The sequence below is a fragment of the Myotis myotis genome, unplaced genomic scaffold (genome assembly GCF_014108235.1).
Source record: "Myotis myotis isolate mMyoMyo1 unplaced genomic scaffold, mMyoMyo1.p scaffold_m19_p_13, whole genome shotgun sequence".
NCBI lineage: Eukaryota > Metazoa > Chordata > Mammalia > Chiroptera > Vespertilionidae > Myotis > Myotis myotis.
The window spans coordinates 13,463,119-13,480,287 of NW_023416317.1; the positions used below are offsets into that span (position 1 = coordinate 13,463,119).

At 52.9% G+C, this 17,169-nt stretch overlaps 2 protein-coding genes across 2 annotated transcripts in view; one reads left to right on the forward strand and one right to left on the reverse strand.

Annotated features, from left to right (window-relative positions):
• Window positions 1-5,699, forward strand: part of DNASE1L3 (deoxyribonuclease 1 like 3) — a 43,339-nt gene extending 37,640 nt beyond the window's left edge. The window contains exons 7-9 of the mRNA XM_036331774.1: window positions 785-942; window positions 3,840-3,936; window positions 4,239-5,699. Of these exons, the coding sequence (XP_036187667.1) occupies window positions 785-942; window positions 3,840-3,936; window positions 4,239-4,355 (372 nt within the window). The 3' untranslated portion in view covers window positions 4,356-5,699. The remainder of the gene's footprint in view (window positions 1-784; window positions 943-3,839; window positions 3,937-4,238) is intronic.
• A 4,662-nt stretch (window positions 5,700-10,361) lies between these two features.
• On the reverse strand, window positions 10,362-16,182 carry LOC118667946 (protein ATP6V1FNB). Its single transcript, XM_036331785.1, has 2 exons — window positions 13,638-16,182; window positions 10,362-11,238 (listed from the first exon to the last, which is right to left on the reverse strand). Exons 1-2 carry the CDS (start codon window positions 14,119-14,121, stop codon window positions 11,120-11,122), a joined length of 603 nt encoding a protein of 200 aa, XP_036187678.1. The 5' UTR covers window positions 14,122-16,182; the 3' UTR covers window positions 10,362-11,119.
• Window positions 16,183-17,169: the final 987 nt, after the last annotated feature.

The following is a 17,169-nucleotide window of genomic DNA, read 5'->3' on the forward strand; positions in this document are numbered from 1 at the left end:
CATTAGTTATGATCCCATGGGGATCAGGGACCCAGGAGCAGCCTGGCTCAGTGGTTCTGGCTCCTGCTCTCTCTGGGGCGGCACCGTCAGACGTCAGCTGGGATTCCGGTCTCTGAAGGCTGGTTTGGGGCTGGCTGACTTGCATGGCTAGCAGATTGGTGCTGCCTGGAGACTTCATCCCTCTCCCTGTGGGTCTCTCCATGTAGATTGGGCTTCCTCACATGATGGTGTCTGCGTTCCAAAGATGGACGTCCTGGGGCTCCTCTGGGGGGAGGAGGGGGGTGCCCTTTCCACACCTCTCCCCTCCGACTGGAAGTTGCTTGCTCCCTCCTCCCTCTGGACTTACAGTCCCCTCTGTGACTCGGTTTTAAACTGTGGCCTCTTCTTGTAAAAAGCAAAAAGAAATTAAGAAAGACCCTATTTTAGTTTGCCAGGGCTGCCATAGCAACGTACCAAAGACTGGGTGGCTTGAACAACACAAATTTATTTCCTCACAGTCTGGAGGCTAGATGATCAAGATCAAGGTGTCAGCAGGCTGGTTCCTCCTGAGGCCTCTCCCTTTCTAATCTTCTCACCAGTCATCCTGGATTAGGGTCCACCCATATAATCTCATTTGAACTTAATTACCTCTCTAAAGGTCCTCTCCAAATAATGTCCCATTCTAAGATACTGGGCTTAGGACTTCAAAACACAAATGTGGGAGGGACACACTGTATCCCGCCATTTGCTGAGCATGGAGGACGGAGCCCATCCGGCGACTGATGCTCCAAATCATGTCTTTCAGAATTTCATTTTCATGGGCGACTTCAATGCCGACTGCAACTATGTCCCCAAGAAGGCCTGGAACAGCATCCGCCTGAGGACCGACAGCAAGTTCGTTTGGCTGATCGGGGACCAAGAGGACACTACTGTCAGGACGAGCACCAACTGTGCATATGACAGGTGGGAGACAGCTGCCAAGCCGCTAGCCCAGGCAGGGCTTATATGCATTAGAAGAAGCGCCCCCCTCTGGTCAGATGAGGCATTTGGCTTGGAGAGCAGAGTCACATTTCAGGCCTCTCCACCTAGAGCAGCGGTTCTCAACCTTCCTAATGCCGCGACCCTTTAACACAGTTCCTCATGTTGTGGTGACCCCCACCCACAAAATTATTTTCAAGGCTACTTCATAACTGTAATTTTGCTACTGTTATGAATCGTAATGTAAATATCTGATATGCAGGATGTATTTTCATTGTTACAAATTGAACATAATTAAAGCATAGTGATTAATCACAAAAACAATATGTAATTATGTATGTGTTTTCCAATGGTCTTAGGCGACCCCTGTGAAAGGGTCGTTCGACCCCCAAAGGGGTCGCGACCCACAGGTTGAGAACCGCTGACCTAGAGCTTTGCACCGCCTACAAACGGCATGAACTGGGCACTGTAGTTCAGCAGTGGCCACCATGGGCTTCAGTGTCAGACAGGCCTGGGTTCAAACTCTCACTCTGCCACATAATATGTCTGTGACTAAGAGACATGTGCCTTTGTTTTCTTCCCAATAAAATGGAGATTACAGTACTACCTCATTCATGGACACAGGATGAGAATGAAATGCAGTAACATATAAATCCTGTAACACAAAGCCTGCCATATAAGCGCTCAGTACATTCGCTGCTGTTAATTATTCCATCACAAAGACATGTCGCAGTTTACTCATCCAATCCCTTATCATTAGGCATTAGGATTGGACATTAGGTTATCATATTATTCGGGGTCAGTTATTCAAACATTTCTGATTCTATATGTACTTTATGCATATATTTATGATTTCCTTAAGGTAAAACCCTAAAATATGAGAGCAGTTAGAGCAAGGAAGTGTTTACACTTCTAAAGCTTTTGCTGCACATTCCGAAATGAAAATACATACGTTTAAATAACTGCATGCCCTTGTATGTGTAAAATCTCTCTGGGGATGTCCCATCAGCTTTCACCTTTGCTCCTTAAGGCGGGAGGGAGGCGGTGAGAATGCCTGAAGCCTGTGAATGCTCGTGACCTGGCCTCCCACAGCAGAGACCGCAGGCAGGGAATCCCCTGGGAGCCCTGGTCCCACGCTGGCTTCCGTTCCCAGGGCTCAGCCTGGTACGGGGAAAGCATGCGAGTGCACGCTTGTTCTCACTTCTCTCGTTCTGAGGTCTGGCTGTCGTTTTCACCCCATGACCGCCTTTGTTCCTCTCGGAGCTCTCAGGGCTGGTGTGCCCAGTGCAGAAGTCGTCACTCCAGCCCTGGGAGGTGGAAGCAGCCCTCGCTCTGGGGGAGCAGAGTCAAGGTGGGAGGCCCCGGGAGACTGAGCTCTCTTCCCCTCCCTCCATTTTGAGGGGCTGCCAGCAAGGGACATGCCAGTTGTGTGGCCTTGGGCACATCAAGTCCCTTCTGTGGCCCCATTCTTCTCCCCAGCAAATGCGAGGGAGGTGATGGAAAATGTCGAAGCATAAGAACAGTGAATCGCAGGGAAAGAAGTCCACAGCAGATTAGCTGGGGTGGGGAACAGGTTAAAAACGGTGTTCCCTGGGACCCCGGTGTTACACACATGCATGCCAAAGGATGGCAGGATGACGTGTGATTTTTTTCCTTTTCATTAAATTTATTGGGGTGACACTGGTTAATAAAAGTATCGAGGTTTCAGGTGCACACCATCTGTATACTGTATTTTATATTCACCACCCCACGTCAAGTCTATGTTTTCTTTAACAGCACGTATCTTTGGTGGTTTTGTAAAAGTCATATAAATGTTTTTGTTTTTGACTCAATGTGAGTCTTTGTTCTGTGTTCAGATATCCCTTGAACACCTCCCAGGCTCTGGGCTGGCCTCGGAAGAGCTTAGCAGGATCAGCCAGCCCACCTGTGCACATACCTACTAGTAGAAGTCAGAAATGGGGGAGCCTTAACTATGTCCTTTTTGACTCTCTGGGTTGGAAAGGATGGCTTTCAGAAATCTCCACCTGCATGTGAAGAGTTTACTTGTGGATGGAGTTCAAAGTTAGCCAGGTGATGGTGTTAGCCAACACAGGAAACCAGTCAGCCCTTCAGAGTCAGGGAAAGCTCAGTGGATGGTCATGAACCAGCAGTTGGACTCATCAGTCTTTAGTCAGTCTGTCAGGGCCATGCAGACCCCAAGTGCATCACCTCAGTTGGTATCCATTAGAGTTCATGTTTCCAAAACTCAGTTAACTATCATGTAACCATTGGTTTTTCTCCATATTTGTCTTTAAATACATTTGTTTCTTACTGAAATAAATTAATTTTAAAGAAATGTTATAATACCAAGGTAAGAAACCAGCATCATTTGCCATAAGTCGAAAATAACTGTACAAATAATTCCAGTGAAAACTGAACAATGCAAATTCTGCCTTAATTCTCTTGCCTCTTTACTGCTTGCAGCCTGCTCTCTCTTGGTCAAAGTGGAAGCTTAGGGAGTATTAAAGACAAGCCAGCACCTTTCTCCATAATCAAATCAGGAAAAGTGAAAAATAATTGCAAAGGAAATGATAATCTTAGAATGCATGATACTCTATGTAGTGTCCATGTATCATATAAAGTCTTCTCTCCCACCACCAGGGCTACCTGTCCACACAGGGAGAGACTGTCCCGGTGCCCACAGGGCTACAGAGGAGCTAATCCTATTTCCCAATCTTGGGCACTGTCCTAAGATTGTCACAGGCTAAAACCAGGGGTGGACTTTGAGCACCGAGTGACAGGCCCAGGCTGCTCAGTCAACTTCAGATGTCAAACATGGACCTTGGTTTGATCTCAGAAATCAGCGGTGGATTAACATGACTGTCTTCCCTCCTCTTCTGTAGGATCGTGCTGACAGGACAAGAGATCGTCAACTCCGTTGTGCCCAAGTCAAGCAGCATCTTTGACTTCCAGAAAGCGTACGGGTTAACTGAAGAGGAGGTATGGCTGCCACCTTGTCTTTCTAAGCCACTGTCCTGGACAGATGGGTTGATGTCATCACTGAGGCCAAACTAGAGACCTAACATTGGGCCATTGGACCTTGAGTCTCAATGCCTATGGTTCTGTGATTTGAGGACCTGCCTAGGCTTCTAATTGAGCTGGTCCAGGGACGATGCTCACCAGGGTGTGTGCTGTTGGGTGACTGTGGGCATTCCACCTTCTCTCCTGGAGCCTGAATTTGCTCATCACAAACGTAAGAGTTCCTCCTCATTCTCAGATGTCTCTCCCTTTCATCCTTACAGGCCCTGGAGGTCAGTGACCACTTTCCAGTTGAATTCAAACTACAATCTTCAAAGGTCTCCACCAACAGGAAAAGACCCTCCTCTTCAAAGAAGAGAACCAGGGCCCGCCGCACCTAGATCCAAGGGCACCATTTTCTTAACCATTTCTTGCCTCTAAACAAACAGCTCTAACAGCATGAACTGCTCCCTGCAGCCCGGAAACAAGACTGGCCCGCTGCTCTCATTTTTCAACTTGGATTTAACCCGACTTAACCTGAATTGGGAGGAGACTCTTCCATTATCCCCCGTGACTGGTACCTCCCCAGAACTGCCCAAGAGGAAACGGGGCTTTTGCAGCCAAAAGGAGGGTTTTCACGCCCTGAGCGAGAGCCCTGCCACCGGCATGGCCGCTGCCCAGGCTGGCCCTGGAGAGGCTGCTGCAGGAGGAAGAACATCTGTTTTCAGTCTCACGAGGGACCCTGTTCCACCGGAAATGACCAGAAATGCCAAGGCCCCACCTGCACCCCATGATTCGGGCAATTCACTGTTTGGGGAACCTGGCCCCCTTGTCTGAGGTTGGGCCACCATCACATCTCACAGGGATCAGGGACGAAGGCTTCTCCCACCTGGCCTTCCTGCCTCTGAACTGTCCTCCAACTCAGCCAGCCCAGTGGCCACCAGTGTCCTCCTTTGAAATTTTATTCTGACCACAGGCCACCTTGTTCTCACCACCATTTGGAGAGAGCCCAGAGGTTTTGGACACCACGAAGGTCTCTGTATCGGGTGTGCCATGTCAGACTCCCCTTCGTCCCACCTGGCACTTTGCGCCCAGCAGGGCCGCCTCTTCCCTGTGCCCACGTGCCCTGTCCCATCCCAGAGCCGGGGCGAGGTGCCCGGCCCCATGTCGGCTGCATCCCTCTTGTAACGTTCCCCACATGGCACTTGTCACCAAGGCCACTGTTGGGGCTCCTTGGGGGACCCAGTGGATCAAAGGCCCAGGTGGCTGGCAGAGACTTGAGGATTTTATCATATTTCTGCAACCAAAGAGCTGCAGGGGGGCCCAGCGGCAGGGCACATGCTACCTGCGTCCTGTGCGGTGACTGCTTTTGCTGCTTTTCCTTACATTGTCTCCTTGTCCAAGCAGTTCATGAACATGACTAACGACACGAGCAGCGCCAGAGGAAAAGCAGTGACAAAGGATGCCGCCCCCATCCCTCCACCCCCCGCTTCCTGTCTCAGATGCAACCCCCCTTCCCAGCTACGCATTCTGCCAGAGTCTGTACATAAACGAGCACATATGTAACCTTGGAAAATACAGAGGAAAGCACGCTATCAGCATGGCCCCACTCTGCTCATTTCCCTTAATATATGAGAGACCATGTGGCTTCTTATGTAAGAAAACTGACCACAAGCTTGATTTTCGAAATTTGGTAACATCCAAGAGAATAAAACCAAAAGGCCCTGCTTAAGCGGGGAAAACCATTTCTCCAAACATCCAACTAACCTCAGAGGTCTCGCCGGCGTGGGCAGGGGAGGTGGCGAGGCTGTCAGGCTTCTTTCGTCCCCTCTTCTGAGAAGGGCCGCCCCAGAAAACGTCCAGTTTCCGAGGTCCAAACGGTCAAGCGGGCACTTCACAAATGAACTTATTTCGTAGGAGAGAGTGTCCTTGTGCCCCCGGGCCAGTGTCGTGGCTGGGACGGGAGTCCTGTGCTGGTGGGTGTGGGGGGAGGGGGCAGGGGAAGAGGACCAGACCCTAAGAGAGGGTGCCCGAGGCCCTGACCTGGCCCCCCCCCCATCCTGCGGCCTCCTCGGTGATGAGCCATCCCTCCGTCCCTCTGTCCCCTCTGTCCCTCTGTCCCTGTACAGAGCAGGTTACAGGAGCCATGGCATCTGCCAGCTCTCAGTTTGGGCAAACTGCTGGGCACGGGGGCCGGTGGAGGGGGAGGCACAGAGTGGGGCTTCTCACTGGCCACAGCCTGAAGCAGCTGCAGACTCCCCCCATCCCCCTCGCCCTGGGTCACCTGCCTGGACGGCGCTCCCATGGCCCTTTGGGGAGCGCGCCTGGTCGTAGGCACTCTCTCAGCATCAGCCTCGTTCACAGGTTTGTAACTGGGGGCACCTGTTACCACGGGAATCCCCAGCCCCGCCTGAGCCTGCCCACTTAACAAGCCCCCCGTGGCTGCAGGCCAGGCTTTCCGTTCATGAATTATTTACTGAGGACCAGGTTTTAAACTCACTCTCCCAGCCCTCCTTAGCAAGAAGAGGCACAGCGTGCGGAGGGCCAGGCCCACTTGGGAGCCATCCTGGCTGTGGGACACTGAGCAGGTCGCGTACCTTCCGTTTCCTGAAGCGCCAAATGGGGTTAATGAGAGGATCAGCTGCACAGGTGACGTTTAAACACGATAATGCAGGTAGAAGGCCACGTGCCCGACACCAGTCAGCCCTCCACAGGCGGAGCTGGGTTTTCATGCACAGGCCTCGCTCCGTGGAAGGGCGGCCGCTTTAAGCTTGGGTGCGTGTGGCTCTCATCTAATGACTGGGAGTGAGTTTTCACCACCCACTTCTTCATCGTCCTCAGCAAGTATGTGGGCAAGTGAGCCCCGAGAAATGGAGACGCCCCTGCTTCCAGCCCTTGTTTTCTCTTCCTCATCAGCACCCCTTTCCTGCCTCCCCCCGCCCCGCCCTTCATCCTGTCCCTGTGGGTGGGGTGAAGGGGCAGCTCCAAGCCAGCAGCTCCTGTCCCTTGGGCTGGAGAAGGACGTGAAGGCAGCTCCACACCCAGGACATCCCTCTCCCCAGCCAGGTGGGCGTGGGGCGGGCAGAGCCAGGAGAGGGCTCACACCTGCATCGCTGCCACGAGTCCCCATCAGAGCTTCCACCCAGATGGTCCTGAAGGCGGAGGTCACAGGTCATGGCTGGGACGGGAGGTCACGGAATCTTAGCCACAGTCATGTCTTGAAGGAGAGTGGGTCACCCCGGGCCTCAGGACCCGGCCCCAGCAGCTCCAAGCCTTAGCGACCAGAGAAGCTACTGAAATGAAGTGGCACTAAGGGAATTTAAGGGAAACAAGGATGTGTACACACACACACACACACACACACACGCACGCACGCACTCACTTGATTCTTCAGAGAAAATGGGTCGGGAAACAGTGCCCTGAACGGAACACTAGCCGAGTGGTTGCTTGGTTTCCCAGGTCCCATGTAAGCGAGACAAAGCTGCAGGCAGGCGCCAGGCTCCTCAGGGCCAAGGGCCACGGGGGCTGCCCTAGCCCCAGTCACAGTCTTGCTCAGTGATAATCAGTCGCTTTGTCACTAGTCCCACCACCTCCACTGTTGTTCCCTATCATCTGTTTTCCCAACAAACAGGGTGTGCTTCCTAAAATGCAAATTTCATCCTATGTCCCCCGTGCCTAAAACCCTCCATGGCTCCCCATTTCTCTCTGGATAAAGACCCAAGTCCTTACCAGATCCTGCAAAGCCCCACATGTCTTGGCTTTGACCTAGCTTTCCAGCTCCATTTTCAACCATCTGTACGCTATAGCCACACCGTTTAGTTCCTCCATTTATCGTGGTCTCCCCAGCCTCTGGGCCTTTTCATGTGCTGTTCCCTCTCCTGGATCGCTCTTCTCCCCCGTTCACTTAGCAAACTTTTTCTCATTCTTCAAAACTCAGCTTAAACCCCGCTCGGTCAGGGAGGCCCTCTCTGACCAGCTCCCCCATCTATTCTGGGACCCTGGGTTACATCTTCCCACAGCGCCCTGTATGGCTCCTTCTTAACCCTCGTTACCCGTGTAATTACTTATCCAATGTCTATTTTTGTATGTTAATTTATGAATGATTTTTTTCAGTGAAAAATACAAATTCAAGAACCCTGTACCCTAGATTTTAAAATGATAATAGCTTTTACAGAAAGAAAATATTTGAGCGAAAGGTAGCAGATAATGAGTAGTAAATTGTTGCATTTTTTCTTTTAGAAATCCAGATGGAAACACCTAATTTAAAAAGTTAAGGAATGATTTTTGAGGGCATAAATTAGGGATTGAAAAATTGCCCTCTAGTATGTTAAAGTTTCTCAAATAATATTTGAAGGATATAAAATGGGATTTCAACAGGACAGAAGAACTAAAACCTTAAAATCCACTAGAGGTAGATGTCACTAGGTTCCTTTTTTAAAAAAATACACTTTTATTGATTTCACAGAGAAAGGGAGAGGGAAAGAGAGATAGAAACATCAATGATGAGAGAGAATCATTGATTGGCTGCCTCTTACATGCCCCCCACTGGGGATCAGTCCCACAGCCTGGGCATGTGCCCTTGACTGGAAGGGAACCCGGGACCCTTCAGTCCGCAGGCGGACGCTCTATCCACTGAGCCAAACCAGCTAGGCCATTGTGGTTCCTTGAACTTGCTCTCTACCCGCTTGCCTCAGGCCTTTGCACATGCTGTTCCCTCTGCCTTCCCTTCCCTCTTTGCCCCTCTTCCCTGCAAACACAGTGTCTCTCTCTCCATAGGTCTAAAGCTTTGATGGCCTTCAAAACTCCATGCAAATCTCCCCTTCTCTAAGACAAATGCTTCACACACACACACACACACACACACACACCCCTTTTTAAGGGTCGGCCCAGCTGGCACACATTCCCCAGGTGTCCCAGGTTCGGGCTGATTGGAGTAAGCCCACGTCCCTACCTCTATGAGTTCCCTGATGGCAGGAGAAAATACGTATTTGTCATTTGTAAAAATTCCTCCTGACCCTCTCTGCTTTAGGAAACTCTATTTCCCCTATCAAATACCCTGGATGTTTCATTTCATTTTTCTGACTTATTTGTTTTGAGATTTCTGCTTGAGAAATTTTAGTAGTTTCATAGAAGCTAGAGTTGAAAATATCTTTAAAGGTAGTAATAATGATAAATAATGATAATAATAACTGCCATTTGCCAAGGTTTGCTCTGTGCCAGGCTGTGTTCTAAGAAGGCACAGCAGTATACACTATCTCACTAAATTCCAACCACAGCACTGAAAAGGTGGGGTTTGTTGTCTCCATTTTATGGATGAAGAAACCGAGGCCAGAGAAGTTAAACAACTTGCCCACGGTCACACAGCTGGTGAGTGGAGCCCAGGGCGACTCCTCTATGAGGCATCGTAGGGGTAGGGTCTAGGGCCCATGAAACTTTTAGGGCTATGGAAGTGTTTTAATTTCTTTGAGAATAAGAAGGAAAAAATAAAATTTTAGGTTGAAGAAAAATTTTAATGTATAGTATTAATATATTTTTCTTTAAATCAATGTAGTTGTAACATATAATTCATTTTTAATATTGTTTTTATTGGTTTTAGAGAGAGGAAGGTAGAGAGAATAGAGAGATAGAAACATCCATTGGCTGACTCCTGCACCTTCCCTAATGGGGATCAAGCCGGCAACCCAGGCACCCGCCCCGACCGGGGACCTCTTGGTTCATGGATCAACACTCAACCACTAAGCCACACTGGCCCCATGTAAAATATAACTCATTACTTTTTTTAATGTAAGAAGGGATTCATGAAGTCACAGGTGCCTAAGACCCACAAAATTCATAATGTGCCCTAGTGGAGTCAGAAGTCAAATCAGGTCAGCCTGCCTGCAAAGTGCACATTTTCACTGGTATCACCCCATGTGACAGCTCAGGACGGGAAGTCCAAGGCTACACAGCAGAGAAGGCAGAGCCCAGTGGAGAATGCGGTTCCCGGTCCAAACACCATACCCGGCAGACGGACAGCACCACCTGGTGGTATTCTGGGTAACTTCCCTTTAGTGAAAGGAGGAACCTAGAAAGGGTGCAGGTTCTAACACCCGCTGAAAGCCGCCGCCAGCCAGTCTGCCCTTGGGCTTCCCTCTCAGCAGTGGATAACCAAGCAAAGGAGCCACCGCCACAGGCTCTGGTTAGGTTATCATCGGAGTTCACACATCACTCCTACACACACACACACACACACACACAGTCACACACACGTACACACACACACATCCACACACACACAGTCACCCTCACACACATACACACACACACACACACACACACAGTCACACACACGCACACTCACACACACGTACACACACTCACACACACACACACACACACATACACACATGTACACTCACACACACTCACTCACACACAGTCACACACAGTCACACACACTCACACACATTCACACACATTCACACACACACACACACACACACACACACACACACAGGCTTCTCCCCAGGGAACAAAATATCCCTCAGTTTGCAAAGTGCTTAGATCCAATAGGGATGCCACGTGAGCCAATTTGTAATTTTTCTAGTAGTCACATTAAAATAAAGAAACAAAAAAACAAGTAAAATTAATTTTAATAATATATTTCATTTAACCTACGGTTCAGCCAACTACTACTATGGTCAAATCTAGCCCACCACAAGTTTTTTTAAATAAAGTTTTATTAGAACACATCCATGCTCACTTGTTTATGTTCTGTCCACACTGCTTTTACACTACAACAGCAGAGCTGGGTGGTTTTGTGGTTCAGACCTGATGGCCCACAAAGCTGAAAATATCACCCTGGCCGGTGTGGCTCAGTTGGTTGGAGCGCCGGCCTGTACCCAAGGGGTGGTGGTGGGTGGGTGGGGTTTGATTCGGTCAGGGCACTTACTTGGGTTTCGGGTTTGACCTGGTGGTGGCACAGGCTGGGGATGGTGGTGGGAGCTCTGTGAGGAGCTGCGGTCACCGAGGGCAGATGGAGGCAGCAGGTGGGCCACCCTGAGTCCTGGGGTGCCCAGCAGGGACGGGCTGCCAGCACAGGGAGGGCGGGTGGGCAGCATCTCCCCTCCGCAGGGTCCAGCTGGACGAGGGCAAAGGAAGGAGCCACTTCTGAATCCCGCGAAGTTCACATTAGCTGGTCTGTTCGCCGAGGAAAATGGAAGACGCCACATTTGCTGTGAAAGGTTTCTGTGATGGGCTGGCACTTGGCATATATTGAAAGCCTGGTGTTCTTCACAGCATCCCCTGGAACATAGAAAAGGCCCCGCTGAGCAGGGGGCACCACGCCTCCGGCCGGGCCTCAGGCCAGCAGGCACCCCCTGCTGCCACTGCTCCGGTGGTTAGAGTAGTGAGTCCCCTGCGCATTAGCAGCCTCCGCCGCCTCTCCCAGAGGACCCACTCCTCACGAGGACCAATAACTAGCGGGCACGCCTGGCACAGCATGGCAACCTGGAGGCCCTGCTTTGGCTCAAGTGCCAGGAAGTGCCCTGATGGATGGCACCCAGGCCATTCCAATTGTTACCTATTTTATCTCCATCCCTACCCCACACTCACTTACCCCCCATCGCATTGCTCCCCCAGTCTAGTGGCACCCCACCTGGCCCAGTGCTCCATGTGAGCACCTCCAGGATCCTGCCCAAGGCTGAGCTACCGCCCCCCCCACCCCAATGCCCACAGGCTGTCAAACCTATCTGTTGGAATAATAATAATAATAATACCAGTCACCATTTGTTGAGCACTTACTATGTGCCAGGCATAGATTGCTGCTTTCTTTGTGTTAAAGGGCACTGGGGCTGACCCCTCTGGGGCGCTGGGGACGATGCCTTTAACCCCCGTTTCCCACGCTCTTTGCTCCCACTGGGATGGCACAACTCTGTCTGTAAGTGTGTGGGGAGGTTGGAGAAGTGGTCAGCAGAGGGTCTGTCATCTCTTCCCATCTGGCCCCTGGGCTGGTTGGGTTACTAACCGTTAGGGCCACGAGGCCAGAGCTTACACACTGTTCCAGAGCAACTGTGAGCTTTAGCAGAACCCCTGTGGAGGCAAGTCTCCTGTCTTCGCCCTGAACCCAGCCTGGCCCTTGCACCCAGGGGGTTCCAGAATCAGAGTCAGCTTCCCGGCTCCAATGTCGGGGTCACTGGGAGCCCAAGTGCATTTGCATTTCAGATAAACAAGAAACAGTTTTCAGGGTCAGTAAACCCCATGCAATATTTGGAACATACCCACACTAAAAAATTGTGCACCTGAAATTCAAACTAACTGGGCGGCCTGTATTTAAATTTGCTCCATCTGGTGGCCCCAGGTCTGGCAGTGGCTTCAGAGGCAGTGGGAAAGGATCGTGGCCAGGCAAGAGGGGGAACAGGGAAGACACGTAGGGCCCTAAAGGGAGACTCACTCTGTGGGTGCAGGGTGGCAGGCCGTTCTCAGAAGAACTGGGTGGTAGGTAGGACTCAGGACACTGCTCAAACGCCCCCTCCCCAGCGGGCCTTCCTGACCATCCTGGCTACCATCGCTCCTCAGTCTCCACCTCCTTCTCCTGGTTTCTCTCTTTCTATAGCCGGACTCTCAAGCATCGTCCACGGACCTGCAGCAGCATCGGTGTCACTGGGGAGCTCTTTAGAAATGCAGAATCTCGCCCATCCAGTCCTTGCCTGCCAGATAAGAACCTGCACTTTAACAAGATTCCCAGGTGGTTCCCGGGGAGGTGAAGATTGAAAAGCTCTGCTCAGCAGCAGGGACACATCACACATCTGTCTGTTGCCGGGCCCCTGTGAGGGACCCTGCCTTGTTTTCTGCAGTAGTCAAGGGACAGAAAGTCTTGGCACATATCAGGTGTTCCATAAACATTTGTTGAATGAATGAATGAATGAACGAACCAGAATTCAAACCCAGACCTCCTAATTTCCAACTAAGTCACTCTTCTGAGTATTTGGGGCAGAGTTGGGATTCCAAATGAGAGGATCATGTGTTGAATGAATGAATGTCTGTCCTACCCACCTCATGGGGCTTTTGTGAAGATGATTCCTGTTCAGTGTGTTTCCCACCTGATTTCCCCAAAACTCTGTGATACAGGAAGGCAAATACTATTTTTTTTTCCCCTTTTTCAGATGTGGGAACTGAGGCCCGAGAAAGTCAAGATACTTGCTGGAGCTCACACAACTTGGAAGTGGTATAGCCAGGACTTGAGCTCACACTTCCTGATTCCAAACGGAGCCCTCCTTCCCAAGGCTACATTCATTCCAATGTCACTGAGAACCAGCCCCAAGCTGGGAGCTGGGAGGACATTAATAAAGTTACCTATGAAGTCCTGGAACCCAGAGGGCTCACCAGACCAGATGCATATTCAAGGAATGGTGACACAGTGGGCCCAGGGCTTTTGCAGACTCAAAAAGCTGCCTGGAGGACTCTCAGAAGGCTTCCCAGAGGTGGTGACATAGGAAAGTTAGCCAGCAGAGAGAGGGGCAGGAGGAACATTCCAGGCAGACACACCAGATGTGCAAAGGCCTGGAAGAGTGGAGGTGCCTGCCTGCTCAGAGGGAGTGAGCCAGGAGGGCGTGCTGGCGAGGGAGCGGGGATGAAGCACGAGGCTGGGGAGGGGGCCAGGCTACCTGCAAAGGCCTGGAATGGCAAGAGGTGGTGGCCCTTACCCACGTGCCAGCCGTACTCCCAGGAGGATAAGACGGGATACCGAAACTTCTCCGCTGGCTTCTTTCGGTTCCGCTCCCGGAGGTACAAGGCCCGGCCTTGGCCGTCGTGGGAGAGGCCTTGGAAGAGCAGCTGCCGGGTGCTCGAGGGCACCCGCCTCATTTCCAAGCTCGCTCGTTTGGTCTGGCCTGCGGGCTCCCGAGTTGCTCTTTGGGCCTCCGGGACTCCCACTGTCCCAGATGGCTGGGCCCTGACCCCCTGGGTCTCCGGCAATCCGGTCCTTCTGCCAGGGGAGCTGGTGGCAGGCAAGGACCCCACTCCCGGGGCTGAGGGGAGGAGGGCCTGCTGGAGCCGCTTCCTGGGCAGGGACCTCTCCTTGGGGTACTTGTGGCCATGGTTGACCTTCCAGGCGGCTCGGGCAGCAGCCTCCTTCCTGAGGCGCTCCTCCCAGCAGGCTTGGTTCTGGAAGGTGAACAGATCCCTCATGGCAGGGAGGTTGGAAACACTCTGCCCACAGCTCTCTGGCCTGTGTTTGCACTCTTGGTGTCTTGTCTCCAAGGATACGTGTAGCCAGTGAGGCCTGGGTTGCTAAGGTCCTGCTGGAGAGGAGGGGCTGAGCACAGTGGGGACTGGGGCCATTCATAGGCTGCAGGAGAGACCAGGCTGGAAAAGGGAGCAAAGCCACCACAACCCACCCAGGGTGCTTGCCCCAGAGGGATTCAGGGCTCAGGGGTCTTGGGGTGATGCATGGGGTGCCATTGCCTCTGTTCCATTTAGCAAACCTCAGTGTACACCTACTATCCACCAGGCATCCCAGGGGGTCCAGAGAGAGGCCTAGTGTCCTCCCTCAGGAAGCTCCGGACACATGGCTGGGGATGGGGGGTTGCCATGGCAACTCTGGGTGCCAACTCCTAGACACAGCTCTGCCACTCCACAGCTGCACGGCCTCATTGGCACATCCAGAGGATCGTGGAAAGGACCCTCAGCATTGAGGGAATGGCATTAGGCCAGCGCATCACAACTTGGGCCGTTCCTGACATAGAGCAGCCCTCCCTGAGTGTCAGCGGCGGTTGTCCAGCAAGTACCTGCCTGGCACCAGCCGTGCTCCACACACTTTAAATCACCCCTCGATTATGGGGCTTTCAGAGTCTCCTTTTCAGATGGGGAAATGGAGGCTTAGGGCAAGGATATGCCTGTTCCAGGGCATGCAGTTGGTATGTGGTGGTACCTCTGTGCCAGGCCCTGAGCTGGGGTTTTCCTGAGGGATTTCACTTAATCCTCACAGCGACTCACTACCAGGCTTCTTAACTCGATTTTCCAGATGAGGAAACTGAGCTCAGCAACAGTAAATGCTCACTCGGGGAAAACCCACGTCATGTATTACAAACACAGACTCTACCATGGAGTGTGGCAAGCACCATGGGAGGGGCACAGGCAGGGCGGGGCCGAGGAGGACCCACCAGGACTCCGCAGCACCCTCTGCCCCTGACCAGGGCCCTCCAGGGTGAGAGCCAGTGAGGAGGAGGTGAGTACCACTCACCTTTTCACTCTGCAGGTTGAGCTCTCACCTATTCATTCCACAAACATTCGTTTACTTTTGAGCCTGTGGCAGGCACAGAGCCAGGCACTACAGGTAGATGAGGAGGGACAGAGTCCCCACGCTGCCTGTCCTCAGGCTTTCACAGTGCAGAAGGGGAGAGAGACATACCACTGGGTGGGTAGAAGGGGAGGCAGGAGAGGGAGGCTGGTCAGGGAAGGCTTCCCAGAGGAAGTGCCCTTTGACTGAGACCTGAACTATGGACCCGAGGGAGCCAGGCAGCGTGGGAGAAGAGGTACAGATGGGACCCCCTTCTGAAAGGCGAGGAAGGACACAGCTGCCGGGACTGTCCTCTGGGCCTCGGTGCTCCCACCTGTAGAATGAGGGCTCTGAGGAAGTTTGGGAAATAGAGCGCCAGCTAGTTAAGTGGGACAACCTGGGTCTGCAGGCCTCCATCACGGTGGTCACTGATGAATTGTGCAAACACCGTTTTAATCCAGGCTTTAAAAACCTGGCTGTGAGCACCATTCCTTCCAGACTGAGGGCCTCCTGTGTGCCAGGAGCTGCGAGCGAACAAAACCGCAACATGTCTTGGCTTCGGGGAGCTTGCGCCTCTGGGCCCCGCCCGCCTCCACGCCGGATCTGTACCTCTGAGGTGCTGCCTGGCACAGGCAGGTGCTTAGAAAAGGCTCACGGTGGGTAGGGCGCTGCACCTTAGCTCTGTGGCAGCTGGTGGTGGGGAAGGAAGGAGGGAGAAACTCGGTAGTTGCGGGGCTGAGCGGTGGCAGGGCCCGGGGGCGGGGCCGATCCCGGAACTCCAGAAAGCCTCCCTGACCCAGGCCGCCCCCGCCCCCAGGCTGGTAAGTCCAGGTGCCGAGAGCACAGAGGGCAGCAGTGGGTGTCCCCTTCTCTGGGCTTTGGTGACCTTGCGCCTTCCGCCCCAGGGGCTGCGCTGGGTGCCGCAGTTTGCGTGTCCAAGGCGACCCCTGGCGGTCACCATGGCAACGACCGCCGGGCAGCCGACCTCCCCGCTACTTGGCGGACAAGCAGACAGAGCAGGCGGGGGACCACCGGCTCCCCTGCAGGATGGTCAGGCTCCCCAGAAGGGGAGGGGAGGAGGGAGCAGAGAAGCGCCCCAAAAGTGCTGCCTTCCAACGGGCCCAAGGGCAGCCAGCGGCCCGCAGGGAGAGCCGCCTTCGGATTCTGGGCCCCACCCCGTGCAGACCCCTGCGCGCTGCGCTGGGCTTCATGCCCGCTTCCTACATGTAGGCCCCCGGGTTTTAGCACAGCCTTGGTAGTTACTGCCTGTGTGATGTCAGGCAGCCCTCTTAAACTCTCCGAGCTCCTGCGAACTCCCTTGTAAAATGAAGATAATCCTAAGTGCCTAGCGTTAATGCTATTCGCGACGATAATTTTCTTTAGTAACCCATGTAAAACCCATCAACATCCCCTGGGCAGGTGTGGGGTCAGCCCCAGGCCTGTCTCTGGCCTCCGCCTGTGCTGAGGAAAGGGGACTCTGAAGCTGGGAAACCGGGGGAGGCTGGGGTGGGAGCTGGGCACCCTCCCACCTTTCTGGCCACACCCCCAACAGCCCGCCTAGTTGCGGTTCTGTCACTGGCCCACCCCGCCCACTGGTAAGGCTGCACCCCAATCCAAGCCTGGGGCTGTCACTGGCTCTCCAGGACGCAGTGCTCACTGTCCCTCACAGCCCCTCCTCGGCTTAAGCTCTCGGTGGGGAGACTCCTCTAGGCACCTTCCATGCATTGTTGTGATTTTGTGAACTGACCATGTACAGGATGGACACTGTGCTCTTCACATGCATATGTCTTCATCCTCAAACACTCTAAGCAGTAGGTCCCACTGCCCAGTTTATTGGCGAGAACCAGGCACTGTTCTCCTGTGAGGGTCAGTGATCTGCTGGAGGCCGTGGCAGGGCCCATGCTTGTAACCACCAGCTAAATGGCTGCCCTACAAGCCACACCCCTCATTGGGTACCC

Coding starts and splice junctions, on each gene's coding strand:
- LOC118667946 (XM_036331785.1), bottom strand. CDS start 14,121: ATGAGGGATCTGTTCACCTTCCAGAACCAAGCCTGCTGGGAGGAGCGC. Junction 11,239..13,637: donor GGAGTACGGCTGGCACGTGG/GTAAGGGCCACC, acceptor TCTATGTTCCAG/GGGATGCTGTGAAGAACACC.